This window comes from Macaca fascicularis, chromosome 1 (assembly GCF_037993035.2).
Source record: "Macaca fascicularis isolate 582-1 chromosome 1, T2T-MFA8v1.1".
NCBI classification, from domain to species: Eukaryota; Metazoa; Chordata; class Mammalia; order Primates; family Cercopithecidae; genus Macaca; species Macaca fascicularis.
In genome coordinates this window covers 102,218,551-102,236,825 of record NC_088375.1, presented here as the reverse complement: position 1 = coordinate 102,236,825, position 18,275 = coordinate 102,218,551, and the positions used below count along the sequence as shown (strand labels likewise).

The 18,275-nt window shown below is 35.1% G+C and overlaps 1 protein-coding gene and 1 long non-coding RNA gene across 5 annotated transcripts in view; one reads left to right on the top strand and one right to left on the bottom strand.

Annotated features, from left to right (window-relative positions):
• The window catches only part of MNDA (myeloid cell nuclear differentiation antigen), a 45,429-nt gene extending 34,370 nt beyond the window's left edge, over positions 1 to 11,059 (top strand). For 2 of the 4 annotated variants that reach the window (XM_065544021.2, XM_015452181.4), the window contains 6 exons: positions 3,741 to 4,025; positions 4,880 to 5,016; positions 5,548 to 5,715; positions 7,173 to 7,589; positions 9,285 to 9,473; positions 10,748 to 11,059. In XM_065544021.2, coding sequence (XP_065400093.1) covers positions 3,761 to 4,025; positions 4,880 to 5,016; positions 5,548 to 5,715; positions 7,173 to 7,589; positions 9,285 to 9,473; positions 10,748 to 10,795 — 1,224 coding nt within the window. In that variant the 5' untranslated portion in view covers positions 3,741 to 3,760 and the 3' untranslated portion in view covers positions 10,796 to 11,059. Of the gene's footprint in view, positions 1 to 3,740; positions 4,026 to 4,879; positions 5,017 to 5,547; positions 5,716 to 7,172; positions 7,590 to 9,284; positions 9,643 to 10,747 lie in introns of all 4 variants that reach the window. The other 2 variants (XR_012434892.1, XM_074039904.1) reach the window with 2 other exon arrangements.
• LOC123575526 (uncharacterized) overlaps positions 1 to 18,275 on the bottom strand; it is a 189,399-nt gene that overhangs the window by 83,963 nt on the left and 87,161 nt on the right. The window lies entirely within an intron of this gene.

Genomic DNA, 18,275 nt, shown 5'->3' with positions numbered 1-18,275 from the left:
TTATATAATGAGTGACCTTTTTCTTGATGCTTTTTAAATGATTTTGTTTTTTTCTTTGAGAGTTGGTAATTTGATAATAATGTGTCATAGTGTAAGTTTCTTTGAGTTTATCATAGTTGCAGCTTGTTCGGTTTCTTATATCTGTACATTTTGTCTTTTCTCAAATTTGGAAAGTTTTCAGTCCTTATTTACTCAAGTAATTTCGTTATTCCTTTCTCTTTTTCATCACCTTTTTAGACTTACATAATGCATATATTGTCCTACTTGATGATGTACTGTAAGTCATTTATAAGTTCTGTTCACTTTCCTTTATATCTTTAAAAAAAATTTGTTCTTCAGTCTTGATAATTACACATGACCTGTCTTCAAGGTAACCGATTCTTCTGTCTATTGGTGTAGGCTGAGGAAAACCTCTAGTGAATTTTACAATGCAGTCAATGTGTTTTTCAGCTTCAGAATTTATGGGATTTTTTTCTGGTAATTTCTATTTTTTTGTATATTCTCATTTTATTAACCATTTTCCTGATTTTATTTAGTTGTCTGTACATATTTTCCTTTAACTCACTGATCATATTTAAGAGTGCTGCTTTAGTCTTTAACAAGAAAGTCTGAGTGGTCTGTTTCTTTAGAGAAAGTTTTTGGAGATTCATTTTTTTTTCTTTTAAATTGACCATGTTTACCTGTTTCTTTTTGTTTCATACTTTTTGTTGAAAACTGGACATTTATAAAAACAGCCCCCTCTCAACCATTATTAAATGGCATCATTCAGGGGAGGACTTTCACTCTTCATCTAAGTATTAAATCTAAATGTTATCTGAGGCCTATATGGACGTATGTCTTGCCTGGGCTTATGTATATGCATTTTTTTTTTTTTTGTAATTCTCTCATATACACACTGCTTTTAAGCTATAATTTCCCTAAGAGCCACATCTGCCTCTTTTGGTAGCCGTAGATGTTCTACTGTATTCCTCTATCCATAATCTCTTGCCTTCTGGCACCCAGGGAGTAGCAGATCCCATGCAGCTCTCACAAGCTGGAGCACCCACCGCTACCTTTTGCAGCCTCAAATCTGACATTTAAACTATGTCACCATTTCCATCAATGCTCCAAGTTATGTGAAGCAGATACTAGTCCTTCAAGGAACCTCCAGATAAGCCATAATGTTGCAAAGCAGTTCCACACTTTTCCTTCTATTCCAGAGGAGGAATGAGGAATTAGGAAGTTTTCTCCTGATCACATCACACCGTTCAAGGGAGAAAGTTAAACAGGGACAAAGAAAAACACCTAGAAGTTTTCTACTATTTTGAGTGTGGCTTAATCTTGGTTTGGAATTTCTTTTGTTGCAACCACTTCTTAACAGCTGAAAACATTAGTTTGGTTCATAAATTGTTATTTATTTGGTGTTTCCATGACATAATGAAAGTCTGGAACTTCCTTGTCTGTAATCTTACTAATGTCACTCTAAGTAAACAAGAGAATAATTTTTTAAACCATAACGTTCAAATAACATTTTGACCAGTTACAAAATTTTAGTTTGAAAAATATTTTTGCTTGAAAACTGATTCACAGCACTTCACCTGAAACTCCTGGGACAACTCTGATTTTTAATTCATTTACTCAGGGAGGGATTTTAGAAAGACTACTTAATGCATACATTGTATGTAGGCATTGCAATTGTCCCAGTAGAGGTAATATCAACATCCTAATATCAAATGCATTAAGAGTTCTTCAACAAACCATGTCATTATACACATTAAAGTGAGATGAATAAGGGAGATTAAAAATAACCACTGTATTAGTTCCTTCTCATGCTGCTATGAAGAAATACCTGAGACTGAGTAATTTATAAAGAAAAGAGATTTAATTGACTCACAGTTCTGCATGGCTGGGGAGGCCTAAGGAAACTTACAATCTTGATGGAAGGCACCTCTTCACAGGGTGGCAGAAGAGAGAATGAGTGCTAGCAGGGGAAATGCCTGATGTTTATAAAACCATAGATCTCATGAGAACTTGCTCACTATCACAAGAACATCATGGGGAAAACACCCCATGATTCAATTACCTCTACTTGGTCCCTCCCATGACACATAGGGATTCTGGGAACTGCAATTCAAGATGAGATTTGGGTTGGGACATAGCCAAGCCATATCAGCCACATATTACTTTACATCATATTTCTAATTTGCAAAGTGATTTTGGTACCACACTTCCCTGCTAACTCTCATCCCTTCCCAGGCCCTGAAACCCACCAAATCTTTTCATCCTTCAGCTTCTTCTTAGGTTGTAAAATTGCAGATATATAATTATGGATCAATACTATGTAAAAATTACTTTCTTAACCTGCTACAGACTATTCAATCAGAGTATTTAATATTTGTAGGTGTTCTACTCAGTATTTCTGGAAGATTTTATCATTTTGCTTTTAATATTCTTTGGCTTTACTGTATGTGCCCATGTGTGAAATTTTTCTTTATTTGATAGGTTTGAACACAGGAACACTCATTATCTCCCAAAAGAGAACAATTTACAGCCCTAAGAATTAGAACACTCTAATTATAGAAAAGTTGCACAAACATATGGTCACCAACCTAAAGGAACACCCACAAATTTAAATAGAAAATTGGAATATACATTAAGAACTGAATACCCTTAGGTAGTACACAAGGGGTTAAAGAGGCACACATTCGTGAGACTGGGACCACAACAGCTCCCAGAAGATAAAGCCTCAATTAAGCATTAAAAACTCTAAGGAAGTATTCAGAGGAAGAAAAGTGGGAATGCTTTCCCAGGTAGCGGGAAGGGAATTAACAGTGAGAAGACCTGAAAAAGAATGACATATTGTATATTACTAGAGCATAAGATGTAAGAAATTCAAAAGTAACAGACACATACACAAAGAAAGCTATAGTTTATTCAAGGCCTTTCAGGTCATGCTGAGTGGAAATTTATACTAATAAAAATCAAAACTTATTGAAGGATTTCAGGAAAAATAGAGTCGTGCCTTTATCCATAAAGAAACCTACTTGGTTGTCTGACAGAAATCTTTTAGTAAAAGTAAGACTAGTTGGAGGTAAATAATTGACTGTAAAAAACAAATGGACAAAAAATAAATGCTGCAATTCTACACTAGAGAACAGTTAGGAGGACAGTAAAATGATAATTTTGTAGATGCATGAGACACAGAGAATAAGTCCCAGGGAGACAAAATGCTAATGAGAGCCGACTAGGGAGAGCCAAGAAGGTCTAGAGTCCATTTCACTACTCAGAAGTGTAGTGCTGTGGCAGAAGTTTGTTCATATAAGGTAAGTAGCTGCAGCCCATTTATACTTAGGCCACTTTGGTCATAGTGAGTATGGGAAGAGTCAGGAACCAAGAGGTAGGCATTGAAGGATAGGCTGAGGCCCCAGTAAAGTATCAGAAGGGGAACCAGGGACTTTGACACCACAAAACCCATACTATAAACACTGCAACGATTACCTGTTTCCAAACATCATTTCACCACACACACCTCTGACCCAACTCAACAACCAACATTAAAAGGGAAGAACTTCACTGAACCTCCTAATAAAGCAAGTCTTGATCCATTGTTCACAGTGACACAGCTGGTAACTTAGTTCCTTTTTCTTATACACATCCAAGGACAACATTTTGTCCTGGGACACTCACTCACAAAAGCATATCTCATTTTTTAAAATTATCTGCATAAATATGTAATGTTGTGTGTCATTTTTACTTTATAGGCCAAGCTATAACTTCAGAAATGGCGAATGAATACAAGAAAATTCTTTTGCTGAAAGGATTGGAGCTCATGGATGAGTATCATTTTATAATAATTAAGTCCTTACTGGCCTATGATTTAGGACTAACTACAAAAATGCAAGAGGAATACAACAGAATTAAGATTTCAGATTTGATGGAAAAAAAGTTCCAAGGTGTTGCCTGTGTAGACAAACTAATAGAACTGGCCAAAGACATGCCACCACTTAAAAACCTTGTCAACAATCTTCGAAAAGAGAGGTCAAAAGGTAATAGGGAAAACCTTGCACATGGCTACTCTGCCTTGAGTCTCCCCAGTCTTGAGTAGAACCCCACCTTGGTCATAGCTGGTACATCCCTTTCCCAATTTATAACTCAGCAGTCATGGGGATGTTGGCACCTCAGAGACTGACCAGTTGGCAATTTAGAACATTCTGTTTCATATAAAAGAGATCGATAGATTTAGAAGAATGTATTTGGGGTATGGATAAAAAATCAAAGACAGGGATTTATGAGAGGATGAGGGTTTCAGTAAATTAGAAATGTCAGAAAAAAAAAAAGCTACTTTTTAAAATGCATTTTATTTGAAATATTTATATTTAACCAATTTGCACAGCAAATAGTTCTATTAAGAGAAGTATAGAATTTCTCCACTTAATATAAATCACTATTTTTTTAAATTCAAAAGCCAATATTAGCACTTTGCCACATTACAATTCAGATCATATTTCCTTTCAGGTCATATTTCTGTCATTTGAACAAATATTGCACAGAACATGACCAGCCTGTCAGCATCATGACCTTAGATATTTAAAATAAATGGTAGGAGAACAAGACTGAGAAAAGGTTGACTGAGGCACATGGAGTTCACAGGACAGGAAGCATGTTCTCACTGCACAGGGGAGGAGTGAGGAAAGCACTGAGGAGAATGAGACAGTGCCTATGCCTACCATGCTACTGTTGGCCTCCTAGCAGCCAGGCTGGGTTAATGTAGTAGAGGTAACAGGCAAATCCGAACTCTCATGCAGGAGCTGACAGCAGGTAATATTGAAACTGCTTTAGCTGTCTTAGATAAGCTATTCCAGTCTAGGCCTATTGTGCCCTTTTTCTTTTCTTTTGTCAGTTGCTAGGAAAATGAAAGCACAAGGAGTAGTTCTAATGAAAAAAATAAACCAGGAAGAAGTGGGTCTTGTGGCACCTGCACCCACCGCAAGAAACACACTGACATCTGAAGTAGGAGAGAGGATTCCTGTAGCTCAGGTAAGCTTGAGAAAGAGGAGCAGGATTGAAGTCCCACAGAAGATACTCTGCTATGGCACATGGCTCTTCACTAATATCTCAACACAGCTTAGATTTACCAAATTAGTAATTATGGATCATCTTTGTGATGGGTAAAGAGTTAGGCATCATAAAAATGTAGTAAAAAATTTCTGTGACATAAATATGTTATCATCTGCATTATAAAAATGTGGTAATAATCATATTTACTATACATCTTGCCCATCCTTACACAAATCTAGATTTTCTCATTCCAAGTCCAGTGCTCTTCTCATCACACCACAGTGGCGATAACAGTAATGCATCTGTTGAAATCATCTATCTCTTTTTTAGTGCAACAATCCACACCCAATATTATCTATTGTCCATATCTTCAAGTGAGAGGTTGTAATTCCATGGGGTTTCCAAGGACATCCCATCCAATATAAATAGAACTTACTACGTTGTAATGAAAACTTGCTCTGCTTCTTTTCATACTAAACCCCATTAACAGGAAAATTAAACTGCTTTCAGAAAAGAAAAACTCTGAACAAAGGAAAGACTGAAGCCAAAAGGATTAAGGTGCCCCAGGAGCAGAGTGAGCCCCCACGTCCCTCAGGAGCCAGCACATCTGCAGCCACGGATCATCCCCCATTACCCCATACCTCATCATCAACTCCATCCAACACTTCATTTGCTCAGGTACACTCTTTCCTGGTCCTCTTCTCCATTTTTTTAACCCAGTCACAGTGCATTCCACTGTTACTATTGTTACTCTCATGCATAACTCTTCATGTTACTGATTTGCTGAGGGAAAACTGTTTTCTATATTATGATACCTTGTTTACATTGGTGAGAAGCCACATGCAAGTAAAGTCCAATTACCCACAGGCGATCACTGTGTGTAAAACACCAAGACAGACCACTAAGCATTTCTGGTCTGTGCAGGTAAGTAGCTTGGCTTCTAGTACTAGTACATACAAGTCCATGGCTCATCTTTGCTCCCCACACTTCCTAGTACAGATCTGGCAACGTTCTCTTCAGAAAAGTATTCTGCTGCAACTCAAATAGGCCAGGCCACTGTGGGGAGAGGACATGAGATAAACAAACTTGTCCTTTTTTCATTATTGCTAGTGTTCTAGCCACTGTGAAATGCTGTCGAGGACATAGCTCTAACCAGAAATCCTCTACCTGAGACTACTTATATGCTGAGCCAGGCCAAGTCTTTCCACTTGTAACAGCACTGTTTCTTGGGAAGAAACAAAGGAGTTGGGTCCTCAAAATGGTAGAGTACACTGGTGATCATTAGAATTTCTAATGAATGTTTGATCATTAGAACATCTAATGATGTTTGAGGCTTGTGGTGGGCATGGTTCTTCATTTTTAATGCTATCCGAGTTGTTTTCACTTTGTTGATTGTCTTTGATAATTTAAGTAGGTAGAGGAGATATTTGGATTTGTTATTATATTCTAATCTTTCTTTAAAGTTTCTTCACAATAATGCTTTCATCATCTGCTGCTCTAGATTGTTCATGCAGATAATCATGCTTTGCTTCAGGAAGATTATTCTGAGTCAATGAGGGTGATTTAATTTCCAAGCCCGTTGTCTGCTACCTTAGACTTTCACTAGCTAAACTATACCAGCTCATGTGCCTTTCCTTTCAGTTCAGCAATCCCTGTCTAGCCTAGCCCCCAGCTCCACGTATCTGTGAAAGTTGTTGGGTTGAAAGCTCTGCAGAGTCACTCGTGCAGAGTGACTTTGTATTCCTGTTCAAAGTTTTTTGTTTCGTTTTGTTTTGTTTTCTTGTTTGTTTTGTTTTGTTTGTTTTTGAGACGGAGTCTCGCTCTGTCGCCCAGGCTGGAGTGCAGTGGCGTGATCTCGGCTCACTGCAAACTCCGCCTCCCGGGTTCACGCCATTCTCCTGCCTCTGCCTCCCGAGTAGCTGGGACTACAGAGGCCCGCCACTATGCCCGGCTAATTTTTTTGTATTTTTAGTAGAGACGGGGTTTCACGGTGTTAATCAGGGTGGTCTTGATCTCCTGACCTCGTGATCCACCCACCTCGGCCTCCCAAAGTGCTGGGATTACAGGCGTGAGCCACCGCGTCCGACCTCCTGCTCAAAGTTTTAAGTTTGTTTTCTTGTGTCTGCCCAACACAGAATCAGCAAACCCAGGCCCAATGTCAGGTGGATACGAGAAGAAATGTTCCCCAAAAGGACCCAGTGACAGTGATGGTACTGAAAGCAACAGCACCATTTAAATATGAGTCCCCAGAACATGGGAAAAGCACAATGTTTCATGCTACAGTGGCCAGTAAGACTCAGTATTTCCATGTGAAAGTCTTCGACATCAGCTTGAAAGAGAAATTCATAAGGAAGAAGGTCATTACCATATCTGATTACTCTGAATGTAAAGGAGTAATGGAAATAAAGGAAGCATCATCTGTGTCTGACTTTGATCAAAACTTTGAGGTCCCAAACAGAATTATCGAAATAGCAAATAAAACTCCCAAGATCAGTCAACTTTACAAGCAAGCATCTGGAACAATGGTGTATGGGTTGTTTATGGTACAAAAGGTAATCCCTTAATTTTGTTTTAATTTTCTCTACCATTACCTGGAACTAAATGTCTTGTCAGACTTTGCTAACTGCCTCAATATTGGAACACAATAATTTATATTGACTAGAGATACTGATGAAGTTTTCCCACAAAATAGGAAATAGGACTAAGTGACCTATTAACTTTCTTACGCCAAAGTAAATGTAGGGACTTTGAAAAAGAGTTACCAAGAAATATTAGCAGTAATAATCTGTTGTCAGCCACAATAAACTAGAGGACAATACAGGGTCCAAATCAATGGGAGCAGGCTAATAACATCATCTCTTTCTGCTCCATCCCAATGAGCGCTGATAATTTTACTTTGAATTTTGATAAATTTATTTTAAATAATGAATCGTGCTACTAAGGTTGAACTCTGGTTGTGACATATATTTGGAGTAATAAGTGGATTGGCTGGTATGCTCATAAATGCAAATACATTCAACAGCTATCCATACAATCTAAACATTTGTGCTGTTGCTCTTCTGTCTTATTTATTTATTCATTTATTTATGAAGACAGCATTGAACAACTGAGAAATATTGAATTCCATGATACTTAGACGATAAGGCAATCTCATCATATTATTTACAAAAAAAATAATTACAAGGCACAGAGTTTTATTGATATGTCCATGTCCAAATTCAAGATGCTAGTTAGGACAATGCATTCCATCCCTTTCTCCACTCTGAAACATTACACATTTCTATGAACTCAACTAACATTTTATGTGATTGACTGCTTTATAACCCTATATACATGTCTTCCAAGATAGCCCCTTAAATTTACCTCCACATTTTCTCACACTGTCTTTAAGAGATCTTGCTTATAAATACAATTACAGAATTGATGAGTAATAGTGTGTGAGAAACTAGAGTATGAATGGAGGGATCTAGGTCAATGGGGACAAGATACTGGAAAAGAATGAGTAATGAGGAAGGCTGAAAAAGAATGAATGATTGTGTCATAGACGTTTTTTCCTTTAAAATTCCTCATAATCCAAAGTAACTCAGGAGTGGAAAACCAAATTTTGTATGTTCTCACTGATAAGGGGAAGCTAAGCTATGAGTACACAAAGGCATACAGAGTGATATAATAAACTTTCAAGACTCAGAAGGGGGAGACTGGGAGGGAGGTGAGGGATACAAAACAATATATTGGGTACAATGTACACTACTTGGGTGATGGGTGCACTAAAATCTCAGAATTCACCACTATATAATTAACCCATGTGACCCAAAACCATTTGTACCCCAAAAGCTATTGAAATTTTAAAAAATTAAAATAATAATAAAGTGAAATTCCTCATAATCTACTGACTGAATAATTGTAGAAAGCATACATTTGGTTTTCCACAGGACCATAAGCCAAGAAGTCCTATAGGAATTTTTGATTCCTCTATATCTAGGTGCTTTATTTACTCTCAGCTGATCTGAAGGTGGTAGCAGGAGAAAAAGAGGGAAATATTTATTGGTGTAAAATTGCAGGAAGAAAAATACCTTGTTGTTGGATAATAAAAGATGGGCCCTGTGAGATGGCAGGCCAAGCCACATGTATGACCTGTACCTGTCATTCCTCTCGTGCATATTGCATTAACTTTGTCATGAGGCTCTTTCTCATGTATACGATACTAAGAATCCTCTCAGAAACAGGATGTTAATCTTCTTTTGCAGAAAAGCATACACAAGAAGAACACAATCTATGAAATAAAAGATAATACAGGATCCATGGATGTAGTGGGGAATGGAAAATGGCACAATATCAAGTGTGAGAAAGGAGATAAACTTCGACTCTTCTGCTTTCAACTGAGAACAGTTAACCGCAAGCTGAAACTGGTGTGCGGAAGTCACAGCTTCATCAAGGTGGGAACTGGATAGAGGAGAATGAGCTTGCTAAAGAGGCAAATAATTTGGCTTAGGCTTTGGGAACACCAGATTCCTCATGTATTACTCAGAGAGTCCAGCGAGTGAAAGGATAACCTAAACAATGCCCTTGCATTTGTAACTGGAGGATTTTCAAAAGGATATTAAGGTAAAGGCATTCATACAGCTGTAGAAAGGATATAATACTAGTGTTAATTGATTTAAAGATGTGTCTAGGGACAGGGAACATAGGACTTAAGAGCAAGGGCTTTGAATAAGACAGATCTGATTTGAATCCTGCCTTTAACAAGCACTAGTTGGCTGATATTGGAGAAATAGTTTAATTGGTCCTCTAAAATAATGGAAGTCTCCACTTCATTGGAATGGTTTAAACATTCAAACACTGCATACATATTAATTATCTCACAGCCTGGCACATCATAATAAACTGAACTGTGGGAGATAGTATTTTTTTTTAGGAAGGTAAAGACACTAGAGGGACTTTTGGGCAAAGGAAATGATATATGAAAATTCCAAAAGCGTGACACAGCATAATGAGTTCCGTGCAACTGAAATTCAGTAGATGCAGAAGACTCTGGGACCCAAAGATTAAAAAAAAGAAAAGGGACTACTGAGGCCCAAAGATAAAAAAGAAACAGAAGTGTGGCTTTTACAAAAGTAAATTAATGGGAACTTTATTGTTGAAAATACATGAAAAATTGAAACAAAATTATGCAGAAGAATGCCTGATCACTTTGACATTTTAGCAAAAAATATTCTGGTATCTATGGAGTTGCATTACAGAGCAATTGGGCTTGGGGCAGAGATATCTACTAGAAGTAGTGTGCTGGAGTTCACTCCTATCCTTACTGAACACAGCTTATTGTTGGAAATTCAGGAATTGTATGCACTGCTTGTTAAACATGTGGTAGTTTGAAATCAGCCATGTGAAAAATATGTATACCACCAGACTCTGCAAATGTTACAAATCTAAACTTTTAAAAAATTGGGCACCTGGTTAACCAGGATACCACAGAAGTTTATTTCAAAAATCTAGTCAGGAAGGAAAAAGACAAAGGGATTAGTTAATGGGAGGAAAATGAGTTTTTTGAAGGTAGATCTTCATAACTTTGTGACTAATGAGCTTTCATAGGGTAGAAGGAGAATAATGTAGCCAATGGGAAGAAAAGACATGCAGGTGAAAAGAGAACCATAAGCAGAGCTTCATTTCAGTATGTAGGGTCTCATTATGTCTTTCTTATCTCTCTTTAAAGGTCATCAAGGCCAAGAAAAACAAGGAAGGATCAATGAATGTTAATTGAAATATGCAAGCTGAAATGCAACAAATAATTTCTGCTTAAAAAATTGTTAATAACTGTGGTTTTCTAAATTTCAGTAATTCGTTTAAATAATGGATTCAGTAGATACACTGTAGCATATTAAGAGCTTTTATATATGAGTTATAGATTAGGTTGCTTTCTGGAATAAAATTTTCTTCTTATACTCTTCCATATTTTTTTAGATATTACATTTTGCATTTATGACTTTCATAAGGTAAAAAATAAAATATCTTTTTTTGAAGGACATTATTTTCCCAAAGTCTTGTATATGTTCTCTTAAGGTCAGTAGTGAGCTGCTTGAGGCTAAGCACTTTGTACACTGTGAAGCACATTCTAGAGATGGGGAGAGACTCATGGGGCCTTATCCACACTGGAGTCTATATTGTGATCTCCAGAGGATAAGGCCCCAATAAAGGCTGTGACTAAATTTATGTAGCCCATGCTTAAATGAACAAACACTGTGGCCTAGGGAAGTAATAGATCTAGAGGAAAGGATTCCTTTATGCAATTATGTCCTCCAGAAGAGGGCCGTTGGGGTAATTGGTTTCTCTGAAGGGGACAACACTGGTGATTTGCATAAAGGTACCAATATATGCAAGACACTTGCCCTCCTTAGTTGGTGTGGATTATCATATCCATCATATTCCATTTATCTGATTTGTAGATACATCTACATATATATTCAAAATCAGAGCAACTAAAAACATAAAACAAACATTGACAGATCTGAGGGAAGAAATATACAGCAATGTAATAGTAAGAGACTTCAGTACTCACAATAATGAAGAGATTATCCAGGCAGTTATTCAATAAGAAAATAGCAGACATCAACAACTGAATACACCAACGGACCTAACAGATATAAACAGAACATTCTACACAACAACATCAAAATACACATTTGCCTCAAGTATGCATGGAGCATTGTCCACAACATGTCACATTCTAGGTCACAAAACAAGTCTTAATGAATTCCAGAAGAATAAAATTATAATAAGCATCTTTTCTGATTATTATAGAATTAACCTATATTAACCTAATTATATAGCAAATAAACAACTGAAAAACTGACATATATGTGAAAATTTAAAAACATGCTCCTGTATAGTCAATGGATCAAAGAAGAAATTAAAAGGGTAATTTAAAAAATGAGACAAATGAAAATGAAACCACAATGTACTAAAATGTATGTGATAGCAAAAGGAGTTCTAAGAGGAAAATTTATAGTTATAAGCATTTACCTTAAAAAAGAAAGCTCTCAAGTAAACAACTAAATGCCTCAGGGAACTGAAAAAAGAAACACAAATTAAGGCCAAACCTACAAAGACTGAATTAAGAAGAAACAGAACACCACCCACCCCCAAAAAAAAAAATGACAAACAAGGAGATTAAATCAGTCATCAAGAAACTTCCAACAACAAAAAGCCAAGAATCTGATCACGTCACAGATGAATTCTACCAAACATTTATAGAATTATTGACTCCAACTTTTCACAAATTATTTCAAAAAAATCAGAGGGGGGAACACTTTCACACTCTTTTAAGTCAGCAATACCCTGACAGCAAGGCTACACAAGAACACTACAAAAAAAATTTATATAGGCTAGCATACCTTATGATCGTAGGTGAAAAAAATCCTCAATACTAGGAAACCAAATTCAACAGCACATTAAGAGGATTATACACTATGATAAAGTGGGATCTATCCTTGAGTTATAAGGATCATTCATCATATGAAAATCAGTCAATCTGATACATAATGTATGTTAGCAGAATGAAGGACAAGAAACATATGATCATCTCAATCAGTGCAAAAAAAGCATTTGACAAAATTCAACATCCTTTCATGATAAAACTTATCAACAAATTAGATAAAGAAGGAATGTGTGCTTCAACACAATAAAGGCCAATTATCACAAGTGCATAGCTAACATCACACTCAATGATAAAAAGTTGAAAGTGTTTCCACTAAAATTAGGAACAAGACAAGGATGCCCAGCCTTACTACTTCTATTCAACCTAGTAATAGTAGTCCTAGCCAGAGCAATCAGGCAAGAGAGAGACATAAAAGATATCTAAATAAGGAAAGAAGAATTCAAATTATCTCTCTTTGCTGATGATATGATTCTATACTTAGAAAATTCTAGAGACTATGTCAAAATGCTACTAAAACTGATAAAATATTTTAGTAAGGTTTCAGGATACAAAATTAACATACAAAAATTAGTAGCATTTCTATACACCAATAATACCCAGGTTAAGAGTCAAATCAAGAACATAGTCCCACTTACAATAGCCACAAAGACAAGGAAATATCTGGGAATACAGCTAACCAGGGAGGTGAAAGATGTCTACAAGAACTACACAGAACTGCTGAAAGAAATCAGAGATGACAGAAATAAATGAAAAACTGTTCCATGCTCATGCATTGGGAGAATCAATATTGTTGAAATTACTATACTGCCCAAAGCAAGTCATTACAGGGTTAATGCTATTCCTATTAAACTACCAATGTCATTCTTCACAGAATTAGAAAATGCCTATTTTAAGATTTATATGGAACCAAAAAGGAACCCAAATAACCAAAGCAATCCTAAGTAAAAAGAACAAAATTGGAGGCATTACATTACCCAACTTCAAACTACACTGTAAGACTACAGTCACCAAAACTGCATGGTATTGGTGCAAAAACAGACACAGACCAACGGAGGAGAATAGAAAATTCTGAAATAAAGCTGAACACCTATAAGTATCTGATATTTGACAAGGTGGACAAAAACAAGCAAGAGGGAAAGAACTCTTTACTCAATAAGTGAACTCTCTATTCAGTAAATTCAGTAACTGACTAATCATATGCAGAACAATGAAACTAGACCCTTACCTTTCACCATATATAAATTAACTCAAGATGAATTAAAGATTTCAATGTAAGGCTTCAAACTACAAATATCCTAGAAAAAACCCCAAGAAATACCCCTCTCAACATCCACCTTGAAAAAAATTTTAGATTAAGTTCCTAAAAGCAATTGTAACAAAAACATAAAATGACAGGTAGGACCTAATTAAACTAAAGAGGTTCTATGAAGCAAAATAAACTATCAACAGAGTAAACAGAGAATCTACAGAATGGGAAAAAATATTCACAAACTATGCATCTGACAAAGATCTAATATCCAGAATCTATAAGGAACTTAAAATAACAAGCAAAAAACAAATAACTCCAATAAAAAATGGGCAAAGGACATGAATAGTCACTTATCAAAAGAAGACATATGAGTAGCCAACAAACATATGAAATAATGCTCATCATCACTACTTCTCAGAGAAATGCAAATTAAAACCACAAGGAGATACTCTCACACCAATCAGAATGATGAATATTAAAAAGCCAAAAAGCAACAGACACTGGCAAAGCTGAGGAGAAAAGAGAATGCTTGTAGAGTGGTGGCGGGGATGTAAATTAGTTCAACCACTGTGGAAAGCAGTTTGGAGATTTCTCAAATAACTTAAAACAGAACTACCATTCAACACAACAATTTCATTACTGGGTATATATTCAAAGGAAAATAAGGTCATTATACCAAAAAGACATGTGCACTTGTATGTTCATTGCCACGCTATTTACAATAGCAAGGACATGGAATCAACTTAGATTCCCATCAGTTGTGGACTGGATAAAGAAAATATAGTACATATATACCATGCAGTATTATGAAGCCATAAAAAAGAATGAGACCATGTCCTTTGAAGCAACATAGATGGAGCTGGAGGCCATTATCCTAAGCAAATTGAGGCAGGAAGTGAAAATCAAATACTGCATGTTCTCACTTACAAGTGGGAGCTAAGCACGGAGTGCACATGGACATAAAAGTGGGAATAAAAGGCACTGTGGAGTACTGGCGGGGGGATGTGGATTGAAAAACTACCTATGGAGTACTATGCTCACTACCTCACAATGGTAGCAACAAATAAGCTATAGTTAATTAATATTGATGAAAGACTACATTCTTGCCCTTTAGGATCAGAAACAACAACAAAGAAAGGTGGATGATCACTTCACTTCTATTCTACCATGTATCTGAAGTTCTTTAGTATAACAATAAATAAAATAAATAAAGATTAGAAAAGAATTATTTGTATATAAACTCTATTCATAGATGATAATTATCTGCATAAAAATTATAACAAATAAAATAAGAAAACTACTTGAGTAAATAAAATTAATCAAGATACAATGTGAGGTCAATATATAAATCCAACTTACATGGATTTGCAACAGCCAGAAATGAACTTTAAAAAAATTGAATATGCAACTGAAACTAATAAATACAAAATATTTAGAAATAAATATAATAAGAGATATGCAAGTCCTTTACACTGAAAACAACAAAACACTACTGACATTAAAAATATAAATAAGTAGATCATGTTTGTGGGCTAAAAGATCCAACAGGTTTTAGATGTGCATTTTCCTCAAATTGATCTATAAATTCAAGGAAATCCCAGTCAACATCACAAAAGATTTTTTGGTACAAATTGACAGGCTGAACATGAAATGTACATGAAAATGCAAGGGATCTAGAATAGCCAAAGCAATTTCAAAACATAGACACAAAACTAGGGAATTTGGACTCATTGATTTCATGACTTATGATAAAGCTATAAAGATAAAGGCACTGTGATATTAGCATAAATAAAAACATATTGGTCATTAAAATGGAGCAGAGAGTCCAGAAATGGATGATTTGTAAATGATCAATTCATGTTTTACGAAATAGCCGTTGGAATTTAATAGCAGTAAGTAAGATAGTCTTTTCAAAAAATGGTGCTGAAAACATAATGAGCATTGACTTGAAATTCATCCCACACAGAAAAATACTAATTGAAGTGAGATCATAGACTAAACATAAAACCCAGAACAATAGTTCAGTATTAACACAGAGGAGAAAATCTGCATGAACCTGGGATAGACTACACGTTTTTAGCACATAAATAACAGTAAATGGAAAAGAAAAATTAACGACCTGGATGTCATCAAAATTTAAAACGTCACCTCTTCAAAAGATATATTTAAGAAAAGAAAACAACAAACTCCAAACTGGAAAAATACTACTCTCAACACATATTTGACAAAAAATTTGTATCTAGCATATGCAAAGGATTCTTAGAATTCTTCAATTCTATCAATGCTTTAATGAAAAGGCGGCAAACAACTCAATGTAAAATGACACAATATATGAACATTCTACAGAAGATGCGCAGATTATAAATAAGCACATGAAAATTGTTTAGACTTTTTAGTTATCAGGGAAATACAGATGAAAATCATAAAGAGATACAACTTCTTACAAGAATGGCTGAAATTATAACAGTATAGTGACTACAACACATGTTAGCAAAAACATGGAGCAATGCAAATGCTCATATTTTTCTCTTGGTAATTGTCAAATACTACAACTACTTTATAAAATAGTTTTCTTAAAATTTTAAACAAACACTCATAATGTCATCAAGCGTTCCACTCTTAGAGAACCCAGAGAGGGGAAAAAGAAGTACACATCGACCAGTTTGGTGTGGTGGTATGTGTCTCTAATCCCAGCTCCTTGGAAATCAGGTGTGAGAACTTGAGCCCAGTAGTTGGAATCCAGCCTGGGCAACACAGCCAGACTTTGTCTCTTAAAAATAAAATTAAAATTTGGATTTAAAAAAACACACCCATTTACCATGATCTTGAACAGGAACGTTCATAGCAACTTTATTCACAATAGCCAAAAGCTGAAAAAGTAAAACCAAAGGAAATAAACTGTAGTATATTCATACTATGGAATGCTACTAAACAATATAAGAATATATCTGTCATATATATTATGACACAGATAAGTCTCAGATTTTGTTGAGAGAAAAGGCCAGGAACATGAAACAATGTGTTAATTTTTAAAACAAAATAAAAAGAGTTTCTTGTTTCATTGATTTCTCTTCTTTTGGCTTTTCCCAAATTTTTGTGTTCTTCATTATCTCCAGCTTTTCATTTACTATGAGTTCAATTTCCTAGAGTTCTTTTTATTTATCTGTTTTTTGTTTTGTTTTTTAGAGTTCTAAGGCAGAATCTTAAATTATTTATTTTAAACCTCATATTTTTAATAGAAGTATTTGAAGCTATAATTCTCTCTGAACATTGAATTAGCTAATCTCACAATGTTTGAAATATATTGTTTTTATTATTATTTAGTAAAAATATTTCCTAATTTCCCCTCATGGTTTATTTTTATGAAGTATTTAGAAGTGTATTAATTTCCAAATATTTATAGATATCTTAGATATATTTTTGTTATCGTTGTTTAATTTTATGCTGATCAGAGAACATACTTTGTATAACTTTTTTGTTTCTGAATTTATTGCTTTTTTTATTAACCAGAATATCATCTATCTTGGTGAATGATTTGTGTGCAGTTGAAAAGTATATTTCTGTAGTAGTTGGTTGAAGTGGTATTAAACACCAATTAGGTGAAGTTGGCTGGTATCATTATTTAATTCTATTATGACTGTATATTTATCTACTCGTTTTATCAATTACTGATAAATTTGTTGAAATGTCTAACTATAATTGTAGTTTTATGTATTTTTTAAATTTCTGTAGGTTTTCCTTCTTGTGTCTTAAGCTTGTGTTTTAAACTCATTTGTTATAACTCTTTGATGACTTCAACCTTTGTAATTATAAATTGTACCCTGTAAATTCTTAATAATATAGTCCTTTCTTGGAAGTCTACTTTTTCTGATATTCATCCAATCATTTCAGCTTTATCATTATTTGAACTGGTGTGATAAATATTTTACATCTTCTTATTTTTAACCTGTGTCTTTACATTTTATTTGGGTACTCGATAAACTGCAAGTATGTGGGTCTTGCTGTTTTATCTGTTCTGAAAGCATTTGCATGTTAATTGGAATGCTTAAGCTATTTATATTTAATAAAATTATTAATGTGTTTGGGTTTAATGCTACCATCTTGCTACTATTTATTTTCTATTTATCTGTCCTGTACTTTTTCCTACTACTACTATTATTACCTTTTAGTACAGATGACCCCCAAATTATGTTATTTTACTTATAATTTTTCAACTGTACATTGGTGCAAAAGGGATATGCATTCAGTAGAAGCTGAATTATGAAACTTAATATTTTTCTGGACTAGTGATATATACTACGATACTATCTCACGATGCTGGGAAGTGACTCAAAGCACAGTTCCCAGTCAGCCATAAGATCACAAAAGTACACAACTGATACTATATAGTGTACTAAGTAAAATTTTGATTTATGATGGTTTCAACTCCCAGTGGGTTTATCAAGATGTAACCCCATTGTAAGCTGAGGAACATCTGTATTCCATTTTATCTCAGCTATTGGCTAAATAGCTATACGAGTTATATTTTTAATCCTTTGCTCTAGGATCTATAATCTG